General features: G+C 26.5%; 6 protein-coding genes across 6 annotated transcripts; all 6 read left to right on the forward strand.

The window, feature by feature from the left end:
- The first annotated feature begins 2,026 nt into the window (after positions 1-2,026).
- LOC108768420 (uncharacterized) lies at positions 2,027-3,528 on the forward strand. The gene is made up of 3 exons (XM_018518830.1): positions 2,027-2,259; positions 3,189-3,305; positions 3,369-3,528. Exons 1-3 carry the CDS (start codon positions 2,027-2,029, stop codon positions 3,526-3,528), a joined length of 510 nt encoding a protein of 169 aa, XP_018374332.1.
- Positions 3,529-4,336: 808 nt separating this feature from the next.
- LOC108768421 (uncharacterized) lies at positions 4,337-4,953 on the forward strand. The gene is made up of 3 exons (XM_018518831.1): positions 4,337-4,401; positions 4,673-4,805; positions 4,903-4,953. Exons 1-3 carry the CDS (start codon positions 4,337-4,339, stop codon positions 4,951-4,953), a joined length of 249 nt encoding a protein of 82 aa, XP_018374333.1.
- Positions 4,954-11,019: 6,066 nt separating this feature from the next.
- On the forward strand, positions 11,020-12,934 carry LOC108768422 (uncharacterized). Its single transcript, XM_018518832.1, has 3 exons — positions 11,020-11,252; positions 12,586-12,702; positions 12,766-12,934. The coding sequence occupies exons 1-3, from the start codon at positions 11,020-11,022 to the stop codon at positions 12,932-12,934; spliced, it is 519 nt and encodes a 172-aa protein (XP_018374334.1).
- A 759-nt stretch (positions 12,935-13,693) lies between these two features.
- On the forward strand, positions 13,694-14,351 carry LOC108768423 (uncharacterized). Its single transcript, XM_018518834.1, has 3 exons — positions 13,694-13,794; positions 14,071-14,203; positions 14,301-14,351. The coding sequence occupies exons 1-3, from the start codon at positions 13,730-13,732 to the stop codon at positions 14,349-14,351; spliced, it is 249 nt and encodes an 82-aa protein (XP_018374336.1). The 5' UTR covers positions 13,694-13,729.
- Positions 14,352-21,279: 6,928 nt separating this feature from the next.
- On the forward strand, positions 21,280-23,200 carry LOC108768424 (uncharacterized). Its single transcript, XM_018518835.1, has 3 exons — positions 21,280-21,512; positions 22,838-22,954; positions 23,020-23,200. The coding sequence occupies exons 1-3, from the start codon at positions 21,280-21,282 to the stop codon at positions 23,198-23,200; spliced, it is 531 nt and encodes a 176-aa protein (XP_018374337.1).
- Positions 23,201-23,768: 568 nt separating this feature from the next.
- Positions 23,769-24,425, forward strand: LOC108768425 (uncharacterized). Its single transcript, XM_018518836.1, has 3 exons — positions 23,769-23,872; positions 24,137-24,269; positions 24,372-24,425. Exons 1-3 carry the CDS (start codon positions 23,769-23,771, stop codon positions 24,423-24,425), a joined length of 291 nt encoding a protein of 96 aa, XP_018374338.1.
- The last annotated feature ends 2,002 nt before the right edge of the window (positions 24,426-26,427 follow it).

The raw sequence follows: 26,427 nt of genomic DNA on the forward strand, positions 1-26,427 counted from the left end.
ACATATTTTAAGGAAGCAGTATTAAATTGCGAGGGTTTTAATATTACATCAGCCTTTTATTCCACATTTCACGATATTTCTTTCATTGAAAGTTCAACAAATTTTCTAAAATTTATGTAAATTTCAACAATTTAACAAAATTGGTTGAATTACTGAAATTGTCTTAAATTGTAGAACATTTCTTGAATTAGAAAGAAAAAATATTAAAAACATTTAATCAATCAAATGAATGGTGGGGATAAGCGCAACTTCGTTCTCTTCAATTCCGTTAAAAGCATTTTAGAGTTAGTTGAGACATGATCAGTGTTGTGGACAGATATTTTAGTCTTAATAGAACTCTTTTGTTAATAGTTGGTTTGTGGCCTTACGAAAAATCAAAATTTGTTGGATTGCAAATAGTATGTATATTTAGCATGTATATAACTTGCATTATATTTCAGGTAAGAAGATTTTAATTCTAGTATTATCTTAGGTATAGAATTTATTTATAATTGCAAATTTGTTGACTAATTTAAGAATTGATGTTTGTCTGAAAATACGAATTGACTTGAAATATGTCAAATGAACAATTAGATATAAAAAATTACCTCAAATATTAGTACGATCTTATTCTTTATATGTAGAAAAGAAGTCTATGCAAGTACACATATACGCATATACATACGTGCGAGTAATAAAATATTATTATATATCGATTTGTATTGCATATAGTTAAATAATTAAATTAATATGAAATTTCGAAAATTATAATTATACAACTTAATATTTTTGAGGCTTTTATGGGAATTTTTCATACAAAACTCGTGCGTTTCGCGGGTTATCTCCTTGTCCAAATCCATTATTGGATAGACATAGAATGCCAGTTTTTCATTAACATTGCAGATTACTATATCAAGCTTGCTCTGAAATAAATTGCAATGTTTTCGAAACATTTTAATATCGGATTCGAATAAGAATTAACTCGCGAAACCCACTTATACGACTTGAAAAATTGTTGTGTGAAAATGGCTTATAGTTACGTTAAAAGAGGTTAAAACATAAATAACGTTTTTTTCTTTTTAAAAAATTGTTATTTATAGTTGACAACATTTTTGACTTCAACATGTTCTATAGAAGTCATCATTAAAGTTCTTTCTTCTGTATTTCCTTGTACCGGCTGTGTAATACTATATAATTCCTTTTACATTAACAGTAAAGTGGCAAGTTTTATCAACTATATTTATTAAAATAAATATCTTAACAAATATATATATATATATATATAATATCTTAAGAAATATATATATATAAATATCTTAACAAATATATATATATAATATCATTTATCAATTTTTTCAAATTTTACTAATAATAAGATATATAAAAACTTGTTGATAGAATAGATAAAAAATATTATGGAACAAATTCAGCATGTCTATAACGATTTAAGAGACTGTAACGAAATTGCTATTATAGAAAAATATGGAAATAATGCAAAACAGTATACGGCTCTGCTTACAAGTAAGACATCTTTTTACTTCTTTTTATATTTGGAGATTATTTGGTAAAATTTTTATTACAAATTTTGCAACTAAAAAATACATAATTTAAGTTAAATAATGAGTCAAGTTAACATTTGAATGTAAATGTACCAAAGATTAAAAATGCATGCCAAAATGCTGCATAATTAAAATATTTTAACTGTACATTGTTCTAAGTAAAATGTTTTAGTCTTAAGAAACAAGATTGCAGAGATTGCAATGATAGTATTGCTTTGAAAAATATGACAGAAATTATAGTACCAATTTATTTTAATTTACCACCTCCAAAAACTTTTTTATTTTTGATTTCGGAAGAATGTTTTAAATAAAACTAATTTTAATAAAGTTCATGATATATTGATTTAATTGGAAAAAAATTCACATATAAAATATTTTAAAATAATATATACAATAATATAAATTTTAAAGAGTATTAAAAAATATATTTTGTATTTAAAACTTCATAACATTGAGTAGTTATCGTTATTTGTAGCTTATCTGTATTTATGGGCACTTCTCTATGGTTGGAGTTTATTGATATTGTATTATATACAAACGTATCTCGATCACATCACCTGCAGATCTCCACCGAATATTTTATTGATGAACAAAGATATTTCTATTTATTGTTCTTCCATGTAAATGCAACTTTTAGTATAGGGATGATAGCAATGTTGGCGATAGGGTCAATGGGGCTTTCATGGATTCAACATGCCTGTGGAATGTTCAAAGTTGCTAGGTGTAACATAATAAACATATATAATAATTAAATAATTTATCAACGTGTCTGTGCTGCGTGAATACACGACTAACAATAAGTAATAAGAGCGTACATGGTATGAGTTGTATTTTAAGTGCTTAAATACTTTGGTGTGAATTTTATATGAGTAGGTATATGTATAATATACCCAATTCTGTGTGTAAACTTCGCGCCAATATCATTTTCAGTCACGAAACTCAGACATAAATAGAACTAGAGTAAAAATATCATACATATAGATTTAAATGTACCTGCTACATTAATAATATTGATGCTAATCAACATCATGGGAAAATATTAATAATTTGATGTTAATAAGCATCTAAAATCTCCTAAAAATTGTTACAATATATAAATTAGGAATGGACTTTTGGTTCCCTCATTTATAAAAAGCATTTGTTTTGATACGAAAATTTACTTTATAAAATATTAGTTATTAGTAGGTATGTTTAGAATTAAAAGCATAAATAGTTAATTTATTGAAATATCGAAATCTTAATACGAAATATAAAACGAGATTCCTTATAATAATGTGCAATACATTGTATCTAAAATTACTTTTTACCTTTAACTTGAAAGTAATTTAAATGGGATAAAATGAAATACGTGAGATGTTGTTAATATTTACATTTATATTTTAAAGTTATTGAAAATTCTCAGCATTCCGAGTTTATGTAATGTTACAATTAAGCTTATCACATCAATAAGTGTTTACGCACAGATATATATTACGTTGTAGAACCAGATCAATAATAAATGCGCAACGCGAACATACTTATAAAAATTATTCTACTAAATTATATTATTGAGAGTTAAATTATATTATCGAGAGTTATATCAAGCCAATTTTTTCGTCTTATTTCTTCAAAATTATTTATACTTCTTGCTATAGTTAAAATTATTTACAGTTATCGTATCAAGAGAGCTATACATATTTATACGTCAAAAGATGTTTGTACGCAGAAAGAGATTTTGGTTTATAAAGATCTAATTTGTGCTGTAGATATTCATCGAAAATCTATGACGTAAGTATCTATATATTCTGTAATAAATATATAACATTCGTAATAACACACGTTTGCTTTTAGATTCTCTACCTGTCTTGAATCCACATTTGAAATCTCGTTCATGTTTTTATTAGTACTTGGAGTACTTTCTATGAGCCTAAATATGTTTCGAGTGGGTCTCGTCTTTTACAAATCCATGTTGATGGTTTGCACGTTATTTCGTTATGTTGTTTTAGATTAATAATCTTAATGTCTTTTTCTAACAAACAATATTGATAGAGATTACATTAATATTTTAAGGATATCAATTTATGGAAAGATTATTCAAATTTGGATTTTAAGATATTATCGATATATATGTATTGACACAATTTTTTTATTTTCAAATCCGCATTTGGCTTTTTAAATTACTACAATACCAGCTTTAAATATAAAATAAAAAATGATCATGTGAGAAATAAGATATAACTATTAATTTTAATACCAGAAATTCACTTTATATATAGTTTCAGATTTTTATTAATATCACGGCAAGTTTTTAGTATTCAAATTAATTTTTAAATTGATGTAATATTTATTTAAAATATTATAATATATGTAATAGTAATAAGTGGTATTTCACATATATATAGCAATTACAATTTGTAATTTTAATTGTAATTTTCTATTTACAAAAATGTATAGCTTAATACATAAATTTATAGTAGATAAATGTTGTGCTAAATCGCAAATTAATAAATTACATTTATACTATGTTCTCTCAATTTGATGTGAATGGCTGCGTTCAGCAGACAAACTAATCAGTTAGCGCTTAGTGATTCTTCAATATAATTACCTTTCACATTTAGATCCAGTGAAGAACTAAAGGCAAGAACCAATCATATTAAAGAATCACTAAGCGCTAACTGATTAGTTTGTAGCTAACTGAGTTTTCTCTGAACGCAGCCAATAATACATTCGTCTACTAGATCTTTCAGATTGTATTACTCGAATATAATGCTGAAGAATTTTTACCATGTTTCGCAATTGGATTTGGTTGTCTGATATACATGTTTATATGCAATTTGCTTGGACAGCAAATTATAAATCATAATAATTATATATTTGTCACTGCGTAAGTAATATAATTGTTTTATATTGTAGTTATAATTATAAAAAAATTTAGAAGCCTTTTCTGTAACTCTTAACGACTGTAACGCTACAATTATAGTCGTTAAAAGTTACAAAATTGGCCTCTAAATTATTAATAAAAAAGTTAAAAAGTATTAGTAATTAAATTTTGAAGTATTAATATAATACATGATAAATATATGTATACATAATAAGAAAGTATCATGTAAATGTTTATATTTTCTTCAAATTTTTTAAATTATCATTAATTTTAGATACAAAGTTCAATGGTACGTAACTCCTTTACCCATACAAAAGCTAATACTGATCCTGCTGCAAAGAGGTAGTAAAAGTTTTGGCATGAGATTGTGTAAATTGTTTGTAGCATCCTTAGAAACTTTTTCCATGGTACACAAAATATATATTTTACGTGCTATTCTATAATAAAAAAAATATATTTTTTACATAATGCAACAAAATGAAAGCAAACATATTTTTTTTACAGTTACTGAAAGCATCCATTTCTTACTTTACTGTTATGTATTCAATGCGATAACAATATATTATAAAAAAAATAAAATAGTATATATTAGTAATTCAAGATTGAATTATTTAAGCATCGAAGATCCAGCTTCGACCGTAATAGGCATTTTTTAATTTCTAGTATTGATTGTGTTTCTCACATATACGGTCTAAAATAAAGATATTGTTTAGATTACCTCGTTGTTTGAATGAAAGATGTTGTTTCCTTATTGTACCGATTATTGCGAAGAATATTACTAAGACCTCGGTGGTCTAATGGCTTAGGACGCTCGTACGGAATACAAGAGATCCGGATTCAAGTCCCGGCCGAGGTAATATTTTTCGCAATAAATTTATTAACAGTTTTAACATATTAACATCTTTATAATATATGATGTTTGATGGTAGCATCAAATTAATAATTGCTTGTCAATTTATTTCGCGATTGTTAGAATAGTTTTAATTGCGTTTATTTAATCCGGAAAAATAATTCGGCGCGCAGTTTGAAAAAGACTACAATATGGTATAAATGCAAGTACTATATATAAATATATATATATATAGTATATATTAATAATTCAAGATTGAATTATTTAAGCAACGAAGATTCAACTTTGACCGTAACAGGCATTTTTTAATTTCTAGTATTGATTGTGTTTCTCATATATACGGTCTAAAATAAAGATACTGTTTAAATAAAAATAATCTTATAATGGCTCAAGAATAATAAACAATAAATCATAAAAGGGGCTACAAGCCAGATTTTTATGTATTCCAAATTCTTAGAACATACTTTTCAACCTTATTATTAGATCATCCTTAGCGTAAAAAAATTAAAGCAAATTTGACAAAATTAAATACAAATTATACAATTTATAGTTACGCAAAAAGTTGGTCTTATTTCTTTATATCTTCCGCAACAATGCAATGCTTTTCGTTCTGCTAATATTATAGGTTATATTCTTCATTATAACAGTAGTAATAAGTCCATAATGATAAAAATATTGAATATGATGAGTCATTAAATAAAAATGTACCGGCACACATTCTCAACTGCGATTGGTAAATCAGGACATAATCAGTAATTCAAACAATCAGTTAATTTAATTCGCAAGAAGCAAATGCGATCAGAGATAAAAATTGAAACTAGTTCAGTCAAATTGCTTGTATTATATTAACATATTATAATTTGTATTATAATAGCATGAAATAAATGAAAGACGGCTTACAATATATCTCATGTCTAAAAAGCAAAATCATTGACATAAATAACGTATAAATAAAGGACAGAAGAAGAAATATTTTATAGTAATATTTAGGAAATATACATATATTATACATTTAAAAAAATAGAAATGTAAGTACATTAATTATATAATTATTATACAGTAATGTTATTGTATAATAATGTTTATTTGTGATAATTTTATATAAAACTTTTATACCCTAGCATTCAGGCTTTACAAAATTCAATAATTTTTCACGAATTACGCGGATTCGAAAACTTGATTCATGAATTTATCCAATCCAATCCGTTCTCGTTTGCTGGGAAGTTTGTGATACTAGAGTAATAAAGACAAGAAATTTCATTTTACCGAGTTAATCATTGGCACTGGCCACACTCAACCGTCTCCCAAATCCTCAAGACGAGCTAAACCAAACATATATATTGAAACATACGCATGAATACTGAAAACTGACGAACTAATAATATGTTTGTGTAACATTTACTTTATAATTTCTCGCGTGAATGATATTCTATAAAAAGGAAACATCTGTTAAATTTCGTTCTACACGGAATCGATTATTTAACCGTTCAACTTCTACCCTACAAAAAGTGTCAAGTGATAAATATTTTAGTCTCACTGGTATTTTGTATCGTTGTAGTTAAATTATTGAAATAATTAACTTATAAAATTAACGTTAAAATTTATAAAAAGGGGAAGTAGGAAATATTTAATCAACCATTTAAATATGGTAATATTTATTAGTATTCATATTCCTCTTATTTATTCATTTAAAGTTAAAAAAACATTTTTCAATTTTTAACTTTCTTCAATAGATATAACTCACAAAATATAAAGAAAAACAAAATTATATGTTATACATGGTGTCCCAATTTTTGACAAAACGCTCTTTTGTAGATAGAGTGGAATTACTTCTCTCTGAACTAAATCTGTTTGAACGTATCCTATATATTTATAAATATACATAATGGCGTCGCCAGACACTTTTAAATTTAACGAATGTATTCCATTCTTAGTATTTTCTTCTTTTTCTTCATCAACCGTTTTTCTACACAAAAAATCAAATACTGCACTTGCCGCGGCATGAACTTTTTCACAGTATTTTCGTATTCAGAAGGTCTTAGGCTTTGGCCGAGGTCCATAAACCCACAAAAGAGGTTTATGCCTTCTCTAGTAAAGTCTAATAATCCCATAACAAACAATATTCTAAGATTGACTTCATAAGTATTTTAAATGAAAGTATCGCAGTTGATTGGTGTTTAACGAAATCGGTATCTAATTATGATTTTAAAACGAAGGCCACGATGGTCTGATTCGCCAAATGTTATATATTGTTTACAATGTCTGCAAATAACTATTCGCGCAATTCCGCCAAAAATAGCTAAAAATTCAATGATACGGTAATTATGAGTCGGAGTCATAACAATGGCTTCTGTACCTGCAAAATGTAATTTTCTGGCTGATGAACTCGTTCCTTCCATAGGATCTTTAACAGTACATTCATTGCCTGCGAATCTTCTTTTTCGTGGCCTGTTCGGACGATAAGTATCCTCTTTATTTACTTTACCCTACCTATAAAAGTATGTGATAATTTTTTATAATAAATTATCCTCCATTCTATTTTTTAATACTTTAATTTTTTTTCGTATAGGTACCTACTGAATCGTTATCCGATGTTAGCAATATCAAGAATATTGAAGATAAAAGTTCCAACATGGTAAAGAATGATGCGTCAGGGACAAGTGAAAATGTGCCGTAAAACATCTATAATTTTTTACTTGCGAAAAAAAATTAATTAATATTTATTTTCGAGCAAAACAAAGCTACAATCCCTTCTGTGTACACAAAAGTGTATCACTAAATAATGTATTTTATATCGTCATCGTAATGTGTCCCGAATGTAATTAGTGTACATTTATCGTAATATTAATGCAACAAATGATAAAATAAGCTGTATTAAATCGTGATTCCATATTGATCTTTATTCTCAACATGCCTTCAATTTTAATTTAAAGTAATAAAGAGATTTTCCTTTTATTTATTTATACCTTCATTTTATATCATATGTAAATATCACATACCAGATTTTTTTCTTGTTGAATGGAAATTAATGTAATTTTTCTGTTAGATTTTGTATTTTGCATCTCTGATATGTAATTAATAAAGAAAATTCTAAAAATTTTTCCATATATCATAAACAATAATTTACTCGAGGTGATTTATTTTAAATGATCTTTTAAAATAAAAGAAGTTAAATTTAAAAAATATTAATAAAATAATGTCAATAGAAATGCATACTTATAATAATAAGCACAATTTTATTGCGTCCATTTTGGAAAGACTCCCCATCCTTTACTTACAATCTGATATATATATTCTTATATTTGAAGATATCTTCCTTTTCACAGAGAATGGAGTAGATGCGAAAAAAGAAAAGAATATAAATTACGTCCATAAAATAGTCTGTATACACACTTCGCACTTCTTTATAAATACGCGAATTTACTTATGAAATTCTGCACTATATGTATAACGTAAATTATATGTAAGAAATATGTAATGTAAATTATATACGCGCATTTATATTAAAAGTGAAATATAAAAATACGGACTAATAATTTTATAATTAATATACTGTATTTTAAAGTTGATTGTAATGACCCTGAATATTCAAGTGTAACTTACAAGAGCGTGTTTTAGAATGAAGCACGAGAATACGCATCGTCGAAAAAGGATCTACAGCGCTTGCGCTAGTTTTACAGCCATAGTTTTTGTTATGGATGTTATTGTACGAGAAAAGAACATCTGTTGAATTTCTCCGTAGTTGAATCGATCGCTTAAATGTGACATATTTTAAAAAAACAGTATTAAATTGCGAGGGTTTTAATATTACATGAGCATTTTATTGCACATTTCACGATACTTCTTTCATTGAAAATTCAACAAATTTTCTAAAATTTTTATGTAAATTTCAACAATTTAGCGAAATTGGTTGAATTACTAAAATTGTCTTAAATTGTAGAATATTTCTTGAATTAGAAGAAAATATTAAAAACATTTAATCAATCAAATGAATGGTGGGGATAAGCGCAACTTCGTTCTCTTCAATTCCGTTAAAAGCATTTTAGAGTTAGTTGAGACATGATCAGTGTTGTGGAGAGATATTTTAGTCTTAATCGAACTCTTTTGTTAATAGTTGGTTTGTGGCCTTACGAAAAATCAAAATTTGTTGGATTGCAAATAATATGTATATATAGCACCCTTATAACTTGCATTATATTTCAGGTATTAAGATTTAAATTGTAGTATTATCTTAGATCTCTAAAATTTATTTATAATTGCAAATTTGTTGATTAATTCATAATTGATATTTGTTTGAAAATATGAATTTACTTGAAATATGTCAAATGAACGATTAAATATAAAAAATTAGCGCAAATGTTAGTAAGATCTTATTCTTTATACGTATAAAAAAAGTCCGTGCGAGTACATATATACGCGTATACATATAGTTATACGTACGAGTAATAATATGTTATTCTATGTCGATTTCTATATTATATACAGTTACATAATTATATTAATATGAAATTTTGAAAATTATAATTATACAACTTAATATTTCACGGGAGGCTTTCATGGGAATTTTCCATATAGAAGTCATGTGTTCGCGGGTTATCTTCTTGTCCAAATCCATTATTAGAATGCCAGTGTTTCGTTAACTTACAGTTTACTTCATCAGTATCAACTTGATATAGTATCAGGCTGCCCCTCGCCCTGAAATAAATTGTAATGTTTACGAAACGACTGCACTTTAACATTGGTTTCGAATAAAAATTAATCCGCAAAACCCAATTATGCGACTTGATAAAAATTGTTGTATAAAGTGATAGTAATGGCTTATAGTTACGTTAAAATAGGCTAAAATATAATAAGGATTTTTTATTCTTTTTTTTTAAATTATTATTTACAGTTTACAACAATTTTGACTTCAACGTGTTCTACAGAAGTCATCATCAAAGTTCTTTCTACCGCACTTGCTTTTAGCACCTTTGTTATAAAGTATAATTCCTTTTATATTAACAGTGAAACGGCAAGTTCAACTATATTTTTGAAAATAAATATCTTAACAAATATATATATATAATATCATTTATCAATTTTTTCAAATTTTACTAATAATAAGATATATAAAAACTTGTTGATAGAATAGATAAAAAATATTATGGAACAAATTCAGCATGTCTATAACGATTTAAGAGACTGTAACGAAATTGCTATTATAGAAAAATATGGAAATAATGCAAAACAGTATACGGCTCTGCTTACAAGTAAGACATCTTTTTACTTCTTTTTATATTTGGAGATTATTTGGTAAAATTTTTATTACAAATTTTGCAACTAAAAAATACATAATTTAAGTTAAATAATGAGTCAAGTTAACATTTGAATGTAAATGTACCAAAGATTAAAAATGCATGCCAAAATGCTGCATAATTAAAATATTTTAACTGTACATTGTTCTAAGGAAAATGTTTTAGTGTTAAGAAACAAGATTGAGATTGCAATGATAGTATTGCTTTGAAAAATATGAGAGAAATTATAGTACCAATTTATTTTAATTTATCACCTCGAAAACTTTTTTATTTTTGATTTCAGAAGAATGTTTTAAATAAAACTAATTTTAATAAAGTTCATGATATATTGATTTAATTTGAAAAAAATTCACATATAAAATATTTTAAAATAATATATACAATAATATAAATTTTAAAGAGTATTAAAAAATATATTTTGTATTTAAAACTTCATAACATTGAGTAGTTATGTTTATTTGTAGCATATCTGTATTTATGGGCACCTCTCTATGGTTGGAGTTTATTGATATTGTGTTATATACAAACGTATCTCGATCACATCATCTGCAGATCTCCACCGAATATTTTATCGATGAACAAAGATATTTCTATTTATTGTTTCTCCATGTAAATGCAACTTTTACTATAGGGATCGTAGCAGTATTGGCAATAGGGTCATTGTTCTATACATATCATCAATATGCCTGTGGAATGTTCAAAGTTGCTAGGTAACATGATAAACGTATACAATAATTAAATAATTTATCAAAGTATCCGTGCTGCGTGAATACACGATTAACAAAAAGTAACAAGAGCGTACATGGTAGGAGGTTTATTTTAAGTGCTTAAATACTTCGGCGTGAATTTTATATGAGTAGTTATATGTATAACATTCCCAATTCTGTAATCATAGCGCCAATATCATTTTCAGTCACGAAACGCAGTCATAAATAGAACTGGAGTAAGAATATTATATATATGAATTGAAAAGCACCTGCTATATTAATAATATTGATCAACATCATGGGAAAATATCAATAATTTGATGTCAATAAGCTTCTAAAAAATTGTTACAAAATTTAAATTACGAATGGACTTTTCGTTCGTTTGCAAAAAGCATTTGTTTTGATATGAAAAGTTTTCTTTATAAAAAATATCAGTTATTAATATGCTTAGAATTAAAAGCATAAACAGTTAATTTATTGAAATATCAAAATATTAATATGTGTGATTTCTCACAATAATGTGCAATACAGTGTATCTAAAATTACTTTTTAGCTTTACCTTGAAAGTAATTTAAATGGGATAAAATCAAATACGTGAGAAGTTGTTAATACACTGAGAAAAAAAAGTTGTTAACTTGACTAAATGCGTTTAGTTCGTAATGATTATTTAGTTCGAATATTTATATATTTAGATTAACAAAATCTTGTAATATAAAACATGTTATTTGTTTGAAGTAACAAATATTTAGTTGAGTTAACAAATATTTGCTCGACAGTCCGTGACCGCTACATTTAGTTGAATCAACTAATATTTTTTTGAAACAGGAACTTTTTTTTTATATTGTATCTGAAGATGGTTCAAATGTAGAACCGAAACATGTTATACTTATAATTAGAATTACACAATTTATATTTCAAACGAACTTCTTTACTGGATAATTATAAACTTGAATGTGTTAATCACTTCTTAGTTAATTGATGATTACATACGACTCTTATTTGCCTTGTTTCCAATTATTACATTTTGAACTTTTTTTTCTCAGTGTATTTACGTTCATATTTTAATGTTATTGAAATTTCTCAGCAGTCCGGGTTTATGTAATATTACAATTAAGCTTATCACAATAATAAATGTTTGTGCACAGATATGTATTACGCTATAGAACCAGATCAATAATAAATGCGCAACGCAACACACTTATAAAATTTATTTAATTAAATTATATTAATAAAAGAGAGAGTTATGTTATATTATCGAGAGTTATAACAAGCCAATTATTTTTCTTATTTTTTCAAAATTATTTATACTTCTTGCTACAGTTAAAATTATTTACAGTTACCGTATCAAGAGAGCTATACATATTTATACGTCAAAAGATGTTAGTACGCAGAAAGAGATTTTGGTTTATAAAGATCTAATTCGAGCTGTAGATATTCATCGAAAATCTATGACGTAAGTATCTATATATTCTGTAATAAATATATAACATTCGTAATAACATATGTTTGTTTTTAGATTCTCTACCTATTTTATATCCACATTTCAAATCTCGTTCATGTTTTTATTAGTACTTGGAGTACTTTCTATGAGCCTAAATATTTTTCGAGTGCGTCTCGTCTTTTACAAATCCATGTTGATGGTTTGCATATTATTTCGTTATGTTGCTTTAGATCAATTATCTTAATATCTTTTTCTAACAAACATTATTGATACAGATTAGATTAATATTTTAATGGTATCAATTTATGGAAAGATTATTTAAATTTGGATTTTAAGATATTATCGATATATATTATATATGTATATTGACACAATTTTTTTATTTTCAAATCCGCATTCGGCTTTATAAATTACTACAATACCAGCTTTAAATATAAAAAAAAATGATCATGTGAGAAATAAGATATAACTATTAATTTTAATGCCAGAAATTCACTTCATACATAGTTTCAGATTTTTATTAATATCACGGCAAGTTTTTTGTATCTTCAAATTAATTTTTAAATTGTTGTAATATTTATTTAAAATATTTTAATATATGTAATAGTAATAAGAGGTATTTCACACATATATAGCAATTAAAATTTGTAATTTTAATTGTAATTTTTTTTTATAAAAATGTATAGCTTAATACATAAATTTATAGTAGATAAATGTTGTGCTAAATTCTATCGCAAATTAATAAATTACATTTATACTATGTTCTCTCAATTTGATGTAAATGGCTGCGTTCGGCAGACAAACTAATCAGTTAGCGCTTAGTGATTCTTCAATATAATTATCTTTCACATTTAGATCCAGTGAAGAACTAAAGGCAAGAACCAATCATATTAAAGAATCACTAAGCGTAATTGATTAGTTTTCTCTGAACGCAGCCAATAATACATTTGTCTACTAGATCTTTCAGACTGTATTACTCGAATATAATACTGAAGAACTTTTAACATGTTTCGCAATTACATCTTGTTGTTTGGTATTCATGTTTATATGCAATTTAATGGGACAGCAAATTATAGATCATAATAATTATATATTTGTCACTGCGTAAGTAATATAATTGTTTTATATTGTAGTTATAATTATAAAAAAATTTAGAAGCTTATCTGTAACTCTTAATGACTGTAACGCTACAATTACAGTCGTTAAGAGTTACAAAATTGGCCCCAAAATTATTAATAAAAAAGTTAAAAAGTATTAGTAATTAAATTTTGAAGTATTAATATAGTACATGGCAAATATATGTATACATAATGAAAAAGTATAATGTAATTGTAAATGTTCTTATTTTCTTCAAGTTTTTTAAATTATCATTAATTTTAGATACAAAGTTCAATGGTACGTAACTCCTTTACCCACACAAAAGCTAATACTGATCCTACTGCAAAGAGGTAGTAAAAGTTTTGGCCTGAGAATCGGTAAATTGTTTGTAGCGTCCTTAGAATCTTTTTCAATGGTACACAAAATATATATTTTACGTGCTATACTGTAATAAAAAAAATATATTTTTTACATCATGTAACAAAATAAAAGCAAACATAATTTTTTTACAGTTAATGAAAGCATCCGTTTCTTACTTTACTGTTATGTATTCAATGCGATAACAATATATTATAATAAAAATAATCTTATAATGGCTCAAGAATAATAAACAATAAATCATAAAAGGGGCTATAAGCCAGATTTTTATGTATTCCAAATTCTTAGAACATTCTTTTCAACCTTATTATTAGGTCATCCTTGGGGTAAAAAATTAAAGCAAATTTAACAAAATTAATAAAACGGTTAAATACAAATTAAACAATTTATAGTTACGCAAAAAGTTGGTCTTATTTCTTTATATCTTCCGCAACAATGCAATGCTTTTCGTTCCGCTAATATTATAGGTTATATTCTTCATCATAACAGTCGTAATAAATCCATAATGATAAAAATATTCAATATGATGAGTCATTAAATAAAAATGTACCGGCACACATTCTCAACTGCGATTGGTAAATCAGGACATAATCAGTAATTCAAACAATGAGTCAATTTAATTTGCAAGAAACAAATGCGATCAGAGATAAAAATTGAAACTAGTTCAGTCAAATTGCTTGTATTGTATTAACATATTATAATTTGTATTATAATAGCATGAAATAAATGAAAGACGGCTTACTATATATATCATGTCTAAAAAGCAAAATCATTGACATAAATAACGTATAAATGAAGGACAGAAGAAGAAATATTTTATAGTAATATTTAGGAAATATACTATACATTAAAAATATATTATACATTAAAAAAAATAGAAATGTAAGTACATTAATTATATAATTATTATACAGTAATGTTATTGTATAATAATGTTTATTTGTGATAATTTTATATAAAACTTTTATACCCTAGCAGATCATATGTAACGTACAAATACATTATGGCGAATTTATCGCTACTATCCCGGCTGCAAAGGAAAAATTAATATAATAAATTGTCATCGCCAAGAAAGGAGATACAGAATTTGCACGAGACACGTATACATGTTATTCCGTGCAAAAGCGATCAGCTGTGCGAGCGTAGAAAACAGAACAAACACAGGCAGTGAGTCACGAGAGAGTTACTGACGAACGAAAACAAGAAAACGAAAAGCGAAGAATAGGTAGAAACGTGTTACAAAATCGAATATGTACTAATCGGAAAGAATATAGCGTATAGCCGACAATGCAATTAAGCACTGCTGCACACACAGTAACCTGGCAAGAATATAATGGATGTAGCGCTTCATTCCAATGGAGAAGAAATCGAGGTGTTAGTTTGCGGGTAACATTAGATAAAAATCGAAAACGTCTAGAACATTCGAGAAAAACAAAGTCGGTTTCTCCGGGCGAATAAAAAAAAAAGCGAGCGAAAAGGTGAACTGATAGTCGTTCTCGGTTACTCGTGATGGAAAGTATGTAATATTTAGAGTGAATAACCCAGCAAACGAGAAATTATTGAAAAATGTTGAAAATTATTCATTGAAGTGATGTCGAATCAAGTTTTTGAATTTTTTAAATTCTTTTCTATCCGTAATTCGCTTGAATCAGCAATTATGGATTGGTTATTTATTTTCTGTATGGCGACAAGGTAATTTTTAGAAAAGGTAATTTCTAGACTCTGGCCACAATGCAGGTTATATCTAGGAGTCATACCCTGTCGTCGTGAATCCGTAATGTTGTATAGTCTGGGTATAGTACTAGGCCTCATTCGGGAAGAAATTCATATATCTGTGATTATTATCTTGGTGCATACTTTCCAACGATAAATCACTTTCTGGGATCGCAGACGACCATTATTTTATTTCCGAATCTATATATAAATCCACTCTAGTTCACATTATTATACTTGTATAGACGTATAGAAACGGATTCAGCGTATTCAGGCTTTACAAAATTCGATAATTTTTCACGAATTACGCGGATTTGAAAACTTGATTCATATGAATTTATCCAATCCAATCCGTTCTCGTTTGCTGGGAAGTTTGTGATACTAGAGTAATAAAGACAAGAAATTTCATTTTACCGAGTTAATCATTGGCACTGGCCACACTCAACCGTCTCCCAAATCCTCAAGACGAGCTAAACCAAACATATATATTGAAACATACGCATGAATACTGAAAACTGACGAACTAATAATATGTTTGTGTAACATTTACTTTATAATTTCTCGCGTGAATGATATTCTATAAAAAGGAAACATCTGTTAAATTTCGTTCTACACGGAATCGATTATTTAACCGTTCAACTTCTACCCTACAAAAAGTGTCAAGTGATAAATATTTTAGTCTCACTGGTATTTTGTATCGTTGTAGTTAAATTATTGAAATAATTAACTTATAAAATTAACGTTAAAATTTATAAAAAGGGGAAGTAGGAAATATTTAATCAACCATTTAAATATGGTAATACTTATTAGTATTTATATTCCTCTTATTTATTCATTTATAGTTAAAAAAACATTTTTCAATTTTTAACTTTCTTCAATAGATATAACTCACAAAATATAAAGAAAAACAAAATTATATGATATACATGGTGTCCCAATTTTTGACAAAGCGCTCTTTTGTAGATAGAGTGGAATTACTTCTCTCTGAACTAAATCTGTTTGAATGTATCCTATATCTTTATAAATATACATAATGGCGTCGCCAGACACTTTTAAATTTAACGAATGTATTCCATTCTTAGTATTTTCTTCTTTTTCTTCATCAACCGCTTTTCTACACAAAAAATCAAATACTGCACTTGTCGCGGCATGAACTTTTTCACAGTATTTTCGTACACAGAAGGGCTTAGGCTTTGGCCGAGGTCCATAAACCCACAAAAGATTTTTATGCCCCCCTTCTCTAGTAAAATCTAATAATCTCATAACAAACAATATTCTAAGATTGACTTCATAAGTATTTTAAATGAAAGTATCGCAGTTGATTGGTGTTTAACGAAATCGGTATCTAATTATGATTTTAAAACGAAGGCCACGATGGTCTGATTCGCCAAATGTTATATATTGTTTACAATGTCTGCAAATAACTATTCGCGCAATTCCGCCAAAAATAGCTAAAAATTCAATGATACGGTAATTATGAGTCGGAGTCATAACAATGGCTTCTGTACCTGCAAAATGTAATTTTCTGGCTGATGAACTCGTTCCTTCCATAGGATCTTTAACAGTACATTCATTGCCTGCGAATCTTCTTTTTCGTGGCCTGTTCGGACGATAAGTATCCTCTTTATTTACTTTACCCTACCTATAAAAGTATGTGATAATTTTTTATAATAAATTATCCTCCATTCTATTTTTTAATACTTTAATTTTTTTTCGTATAGGTACCTACTGAATCGTTATCCGATGTTAGCAATATCAAGAATATTGAAGATAAAAGTTCCAACATGGTAAAGAATGATGCGTCAGGGACAAGTGAAAATGTGCCGTAAAACATCTATAATTTTTTACTTGCGAAAAAAAATTAATTAATATTTATTTTCGAGCAAAACAAAGCTACAATCCCCTCTCTGTACACAAAAGTGTATCACTGAACAATATATTTTATATCGTCATCGTAATGTGTCCCGAATGTAATTAGTGTACATTTATCGTAATATTAATGCAACAAATGATAAAATAAGCTGTATTAAATCGTGATATTGATCTTTATTCTCAACATGCCTTCAATTTTAATTTAAAGTAATAAAGAGATTTTCCTTTTATTTATTTATACCTTCATTTTATATCATATGTAAATATCACATACCAGATTTTTTTCTTGTTGAATGGAAATTAATGTAATTTTTCTGTTAGATTTTGTATTTTGCATCTCTGATATGTAATTAATAAAGAAAATTCTAAAAATTTTTCCATATATCATAAACAATAATTTACTCGAGGTGATTTATTTTAAATGATCTTTTAAAATAAAAGAAGTTAAATTTAAAAAATATTAATAAAATAATGTCAATAGAAATGCATACTTATAATAATAAGCACAATTTTATTGCGTCCATTTTGGAAAGACTCCCCATCCTTTACTTACAATCTGATATATATATTCTTATATTTGAAGATATCTTCCTTTTCACAGAGAATGGAGTAGATGCGAAAAAAGAAAAGAATATAAATTACGTCCATAAAATAGTCTGTATACACACTTCGCACTTATTTATAAATACGCGAATTTACTTATGAAATTCTGCACTATATGTATAACGTAAATTATATGTAAGAAATATGTAATGTAAATTATATACGCGCATTTATATTAAAAGTGAAATATAAAAATACGGACTAATAATTTTATAATTAATATACTGTATTTTAAAGTTGATTGTAATGACCCTGAATATTCAAGTGTAACTTACAAGAGCGTGTTTTAGAATGAAGCACGAGAATACGCATCGTCGAAAAAGGATCTACAGCGCTTGCGCTAGTTTTACAGCCATAGTTTTTGTTATGGATGTTATTGTACGAGAAAAGAACATCTGTTGAATTTCTCCGTAGTTGAATCGATCGCTTAAATGTGACATATTTTTAAAAAGCAGTATTAAATTGCGAGGGTTTTAATATTACATGAGCATTTTATTGCACATTTCACGATACTTCTTTCATTGAAAATTCAACAAATTTCTTAAAATTTTTATGTAAATTTCAACAATTTAGCGAAATTGGTTGAATTACTGAAATTGTCTTAAATTGTAGAACATTTCTTGAATTAGAAGAAAATATTAAAAACATTTAATCAATCAACTGAATGGTGGGGATAAGCGCAACTTCGTTCTCTTCAATTCCGTTAAAAGCATTTTAGAGTTAGTTGAGACATGATCAGTGTTGTGGAGAGATATTTTAGTCTTAATCGAACTCTTTTGTTAATAGTTGGTTTGTGGCCTTATGAAAAATCAAAATTTGTTGAATTGCAAATAATATGTATATATAGCACCCTTATAACTTGCATTATATTTCAGGTATTAAGATTTAAATTGTAGTATTATCTTAGATCTCTAAAATTTATTTATAATTGCAAATTTGTTGATTAATTCATAATTGATATTTGTTTGAAAATATGAATTTACTTGAAATATGTCAAATGAACGATTAAATATAAAAAATTAGCGCAAATGTTAGTAAGATCTTATTCTTTATACGTATAAAAAAAGTCCGTGCGAGTACATATATACGCGTATACATATAGTTATACGTACGAGTAATAATATGTTATTCTATGTCGATTTCTATATTATATACAGTTACATAATTATATTAATATGAAATTTTGAAAATTATAATTATACAACTTAATATTTCACGGGAGGCTTTCATGGGAATTTTCCATATAGAAGTCATGTGTTCGCGGGTTATCTTCTTGTCCAAATCCATTATTAGAATGCCAGTGTTTCGTTAACTTACAGTTTACTTCATCAGTATCAACTTGATATAGTATCAGGCTGCCCCTCGCCCTGAAATAAATTGTAATGTTTACGAAACGACTGCACTTTAACATTGGTTTCGAATAAAAATTAATCCGCAAAACCCAATTATGCGACTTGATAAAAATTGTTGTATAAAGTGATAGTAATGGCTTATAGTTACGTTAAAATAGGCTAAAATATAATAAGGATTTTTTATTCTTTTTTTTTAAATTATTATTTACAGTTTACAACAATTTTGACTTCAACGTGTTCTACAGAAGTCATCATCAAAGTTCTTTCTACCGCACTTGCTTTTAGCACCTTTGTTATAAAGTATAATTCCTTTTATATTAACAGTGAAACGGCAAGTTCAACTATATTTTTGAAAAAAAAGTATTTTGAAGCTTGAAATCTCTACTTTCGAAATCGGCAATTGATATTTCGATCTGATTGATTTTTTACGTAGCTATACGGACAGAAATGGGTATCCGTCAAATCTGAAAAATTTGTACAAATTTTACAAAAGTTTATGGCATGTACTAAAAATCACACACAAATGCGGTTTTAAACAATCGAAAGAATGAATCTTTATCTTCAATTTGCTTTTTTATTGAACATTGTACGATTTTTTTTCGACGAGTTATTCGACATTGAAGCAAAAATGATCCTTTTTATTGAATGTCGAATAACTCGTCGAAAAAAAATCGTACAACTTTCAATAAAAAAGCAAATTGAAGATAAAGATTCATTCTTTCGATTGTTTAAAACCGCATTTGTGTATGATTTTTAGTACATGCCATAAACTTTTGTAAAATTTGTACAAAATTTTCAGATTTGACGGATATCCACTTCTGTTTGTATAACTCCGAAAAAATCAGTCATATCGAAATATCGATTACCGATTTCAAAAGTAAAGATTTCAAGCTTTAAAATGCTTTTTTAAAAATCTCATTACGATCATTTTTCACGAAGTTACACTCTTCTGAATTTTTACTTATTTTTAGAGATAGACTAAGTGATCCTTTAATTTTTTTGCGAAGTGTATATATATAAATAATATTATTTATTAATTTTTTTAAATTATACTAATAATAAGATATATAGCATAAAAACTTATTGATAGAATAGGTAAAAAATTTATTGGAACAAATTCAGCATGTCTATAACGATTTAAGAGACAGTGACGAAATTGCTATTATAGAAAAATATGGAAATAACGCAAAACAGTATACGGCTGTGCTTACAAGTAAGGAAGTAAAACATCTTATTACAGTAAACATTATTTTTTTTATGTTGAAATTTAATAAAATTTTTAATAAAACTTTTACAACTAAAAATATCTATTTAAATATAGACTGCTCCATTTTAATTCACCACTTCCAAAAATTTTTTTATTTTTGATTTTAGGAAACGTTTCAAGCAAAAGTAGTTTTAATAAAGTTTATCATATATATACTGATTTAACTTGAAAAAAATTCGCATAAAAAATATTTTAAAATATACATATATAGCAATATAAAATTTTAAAGAGTATGAAAGAATATATTTTGTATTTAAGACTTCATAATATTGAGTAGTTTTTTTTATTTGTAGCTTATCTGTATTTATGGGCACCTCTCTATGGTTGGAGTTTATTGATATTGTGTTATACACAAACGTATCTCGATCACATCACCTGCAGATCTCCACAGAATATTTTATCGATCAACAAAAATATTTCTATTTATTGTTTTTCCATATAAATATATCTTTTACTATAGGGAACATAGTAATACTCGGAACAGGGACATTGCTCATAGCATATCTTCAATATGTCTGCGGAATGTTTAAGATTGCTAGGTGTGTGTGTGTAACATGACAAACATATATAATAATTAAAAAATTTAACAAAGTGTCCATGCTGCGTGAATACACAAATAACAATGAGTAACAAAATCGTACATTGTATGAGTTGTATCAAAAGCACGATCTACAGTTGCGTAAACGTAGTTGTAAATGGTTGTGAAATGTTGTAAAGCGAAGTTTTAACCTGCCATTCCCGGTTGTAAAGCGTGTTGTAAAAGATGATTCAACTTTATCTTTCACGACTACAACTACATAAAACGTAAGAGTGAACCAATCAGAGTGCTGTCACGTGTCTAACATTGTTGTTGTCCTTTTTGTCTCGACGTATGGAAAGAAATGCAAAGTGTCCTTTCATCTTTTATCGAGTTTATTTTATGATATATTATTTGACGAGTTTATTATATTACAAATATATTATATTACGAGTACGAAACACGGAGAAAGTGTTGTGAGTAATGTTCGATTTGAAGATGAAGTTCGTTGAATCTTTACACGATTGTAGATTAATATATTGTACAACATTTACTGCTACTACTACCTCCATAACCTTATATCTACGTTTACGCAATTGTAGATCGAGCTTTAAGTGCTTAAATTCTATAAATTACGCGACTATTATTTTCAATCATATAACACAGTCATAAATAGAATTAGAGTAAAAATATCATACATTTAAATTGAAAAGTAACTGTTATAATAATAATATTGATGTAATCAACATCTTGGAAGAATATCATTAATTTGATATTAATAAGCATCTTAAAAATTGTTATAAAATTTTAATTAGGAATTGACTCTTGGTTATCTCATTTTCAAATTTGTTTTGATACGAAAAGTTTACTTTATAAAATATTTATTCATATGCTTCAAATTAAAAGTTCAAATAGTTAGTTTAATAAAATAAGGAAATAACGAAGTATGCACGATTCCTTACAGTAATGGGCAATATAGTGTATCTAAAGTTACTTTTTAGCTTTACCTTGAATGTAAAATTTTAAATGGGATAACATCAAATATACATGAGAAGTAGTTAATATTTTCATTTATATTTTAATGTTATTAAAAATTCTCAATAGTCCGGGTTTATATGCAATAATACAAATAAACTTATCACAATAATAAGTATTTGTGCACAGATATGTCTTACGCTATAGGACCAGATCAATAATAAATCCGCAATGCGAGCACACTTATAAAAATTATATTATTAATTTATATTATTAAGGGCTATAATAAGCTAATTTTTTTCTCTTATTTCTTCAAAATTATTAAGTATTTTTATTTCTTGCTATAGTTATCAGTTATTAAATTATTTACAGTTATCGCATCAAGAGAGCCATACATATTTATTCATTAAAAGATATTAGTAGGCAGAAAGAGATTTTGGTTTATAAAGGTCTAATTTATGCCATAGATATTCACAGAAAATCTATGACGTAGGTATCTACATATTTTGTAATACATGTATAACATTCGTAATAACATATATTTGCTTTTTTAGATTCTCCAGGTATTTTATATCCAGATTTCAAATCTCATTCATGTTTTTAATAGCAGTTGGAGTTCTTACTATGAGTCTAAATATTTTTCGAGTACGTCTCATCTTTTACAAATCCATATTAATGAATTGCATATTATTTCGTTACGTTGCTTTGATTAATAATCTTAATGTCTTTTTCTAACAAACAATATTGATAGAGATTAGAATATTTTAAGGGTGAATTTATGAAAGGGTTATTTAAATTTTGATTTTGAGATATTATCGACATATATTCATTGACACAATTTTTTTACTTTCAAATCCGTATTCGGATTTTTAAATGATTAGAATACCAGCTTTAAATATTAAATAAAAAATAATCATGTGAAAAATAAAATATATCTTTTAATTTTAATACCAGAAATTCACTTTACACATAGTTTCTGGTTTTTAATAATATGACATTAAGTTTTTGGTATCTTCAAGTTAATTTATAAATTGTTGTAATATTTATTTAAAATATAGTATATGTAACAGTACTAAGAGATATTTCATATGTATTACATTTAAAATTTGGAATTTTCTATTTATAAAAATATATGTATAGCTTAATACTTTAATGTATAGTAGTTGAATGTTGTGCTAAATTCTATCGCAAATTAATAAATACGTTTATATAATACTATTTTCTCTCAGGAATTGATCCCAATAATACATTCGTTTACTAGATCTTTCAGATTGTATTATTCGAATATAATACTGAAGAACTTATGGTATGTTTCGTAATTACATTTATCTGTTTTACATACATGTTTTTATCCAATTTGGTCGGACAACAAATTATAGATCATAATAATTACATATTTGTCACTGCGTAAGTAATATAATTGTTTTGTATTATAGTTATATATTATAAAAGAAATTTAGTGGTTTATTCTGTAACTCTTAACGAGTGTAACGCTACAATTATACAGTCAATAAAAGTTACAAAATTGGCCCCTAAATTACTAATAAAGAAATGAAAAATATTAGTAATTAAATTTTGGAGTATTACTGGAGTACATAGCAAATATATACATAATGAATAAGCATGTAAATATTCTTATTTTCTCCAAATTTTTTATATCATTCATTTTAGATACAAAGTTCAATGGTACGTAACTCCTTTACCCATACAAAGGCTAATATTGATCCTGCTGCAAAGAGGTAGTAAAAGTTTTGGCCTGGAAGTCGGTGGATTATTTGTGGCGTCCTTAGAATGTTTTGCCACGGTACACAAAATACATATTTTATGTATTATAATACTATAATATCAAAAATATATCTTTTTTAATGCAACCGAAAGTGAAAAAGCAAACATAATTTTTTTACAGTTAATAAAAGCATCTGTTTCTTACTTTACTGTTATGAATTCAATGCGATCATAACAATGTATTATAATTTGTATTATAATAGTCTGAAGTAAATGAAAGACGGCTTGCAATATATCTCATGTCTAAAAAGTAGAAACATTCCCATAAATAATGTATAAATGAAGGATAGAAGAAAAAATATTTTACAATAATACTTAATGTAAAAGAAAGATCGACAAATATACATATTTATGTGTTAACTTTCTTTTTTTAATAAATTTTCTTCTTCACACCTTTTAGAATTTTAGATTAATTTAATGCCACACACATATAGGTATATTATTTATTCTATTTTTTAATGTTGTGCTTTGAAAATTGATATTATTTTAATATCACCATTTTATAATTTTCTGTTTGATATTTAGACTTATACTATTTCATATTTTGTAAAACATTATTTAATTTAGTATAGGCAACGTAGGAAATATACATAAATTATACATTAAAAGAAAAATAGAAATATAAGTACATTAATTATACAATTATTATACAGTAATGTTATTGTATAACAATGTATATAACATTGTTATTGTATAACAATATTTACGTGTGATACTTTTATATAAAACATTTATACCCCAGCAGATCATATGTAACGTACAAATACAAATATATTGAAACGTACGAATGAGCACTGACGAACTAATAATATGTTTGTGTAACATTTACTTTACAATTTCTCGCATGAATGATATTCTATGAAAAGGAAACATCTGTTAAATTTCGTTCCACACATAATCGATTATTTAACCGTTCGTCTTCTACCCTACAAAAAGTGTCAAGTGATAAATATTTTAGTCTCACTGGTATTTCGTATCGTTGTAGTCAAATGATTGAATTAATTTAACTTCTAAAATGTAACGTTAGAATTTATAAAAAGGATATGTAGGGAATATTTAATCAACCATTTAAATGTGGTAATAATTATGTATTCCTCTCATTTATTCATTTATAGTTACTAAAACATTTTTCAATCATTTTCAACTTTCTTCAAGAGATATAATTAACAAAATATAAAAAAAAGCAAAATTATATGTTATACAGGGTGTCCCGCAATTTTTGACAAAGAGCTCTTGTATAGATAGAGCGGAATTACTTCTCTCTGAAAGAAATCTGTCTGAATGAATCCTATATATTTATAAATATACATAATTTAACATCTGCGAATTTTGTTCTGGTTTTTCATTTACTTACTTTATAAAAATATTTATTATTATTTTTAAAAAATTGTAATTATTACTCGTTAAATTCCTTTGACTTTGTGTACATACAATCTATAAATATATCTAATCTATAGTGGATATGAAATTCTATAAATATTTTCATTCTAAAGAATAGAAGAAATAACTTATAACTGCACTTATTGAAAGAACGAAGATGAATACTGATGAGCAAGAAACGGTAAATGCGCTTGCGCAACTTTCACTTCAATACTTTTCTCATGGATAAAGGGTCCTCTACATAGAAGTCGTAGATGGTCGTGAAGTCTTAAGTTGTAAGAAACCAACCAATCACAATCAAATATAAGAAGAAAACTCGATTAAAATTGGTCAGTCTCCTACGACTTAAGACTTCACGACCGCCTATGATTTATATGTAGAGGATCCTTTATATTCCGTGAGAAAAAAGTATATGTTGAATTTCTTTTAGCGTTGGATCGATTATTTAATGGGCCTACTTTATGTATTTTAGTGATTATTTTTAAATTATGTATTTCAATTTCATGAGATATTTTGTATTATTTACATTTTTACTAGTACATTTTAAATGTACTAGTACATTTTAAATTATGAAATTTGTCTCAAATTATGCTAATATTATTGTTAGAAGAGAAAAAGACGTGAAATAAATGGGGATAAACAAACCTTTATGGATCACGATAATCTCATATTTACTACTTTGTCAATAAAACGTAACTCAACACTGAACCAAAAATGTACGTAAATACAATAAAAGTATTCATTGGTATTAATAAAAAATTCATTAAAATTGGTCCAATGAACAATTTTATTCCTAT

The sequence above is a fragment of the Trachymyrmex cornetzi genome, unplaced genomic scaffold, assembly GCF_001594075.2.
Source record: "Trachymyrmex cornetzi isolate Tcor2-1 unplaced genomic scaffold, Tcor1.1 scaffold797, whole genome shotgun sequence".
NCBI lineage: Eukaryota > Metazoa > Arthropoda > Insecta > Hymenoptera > Formicidae > Trachymyrmex > Trachymyrmex cornetzi.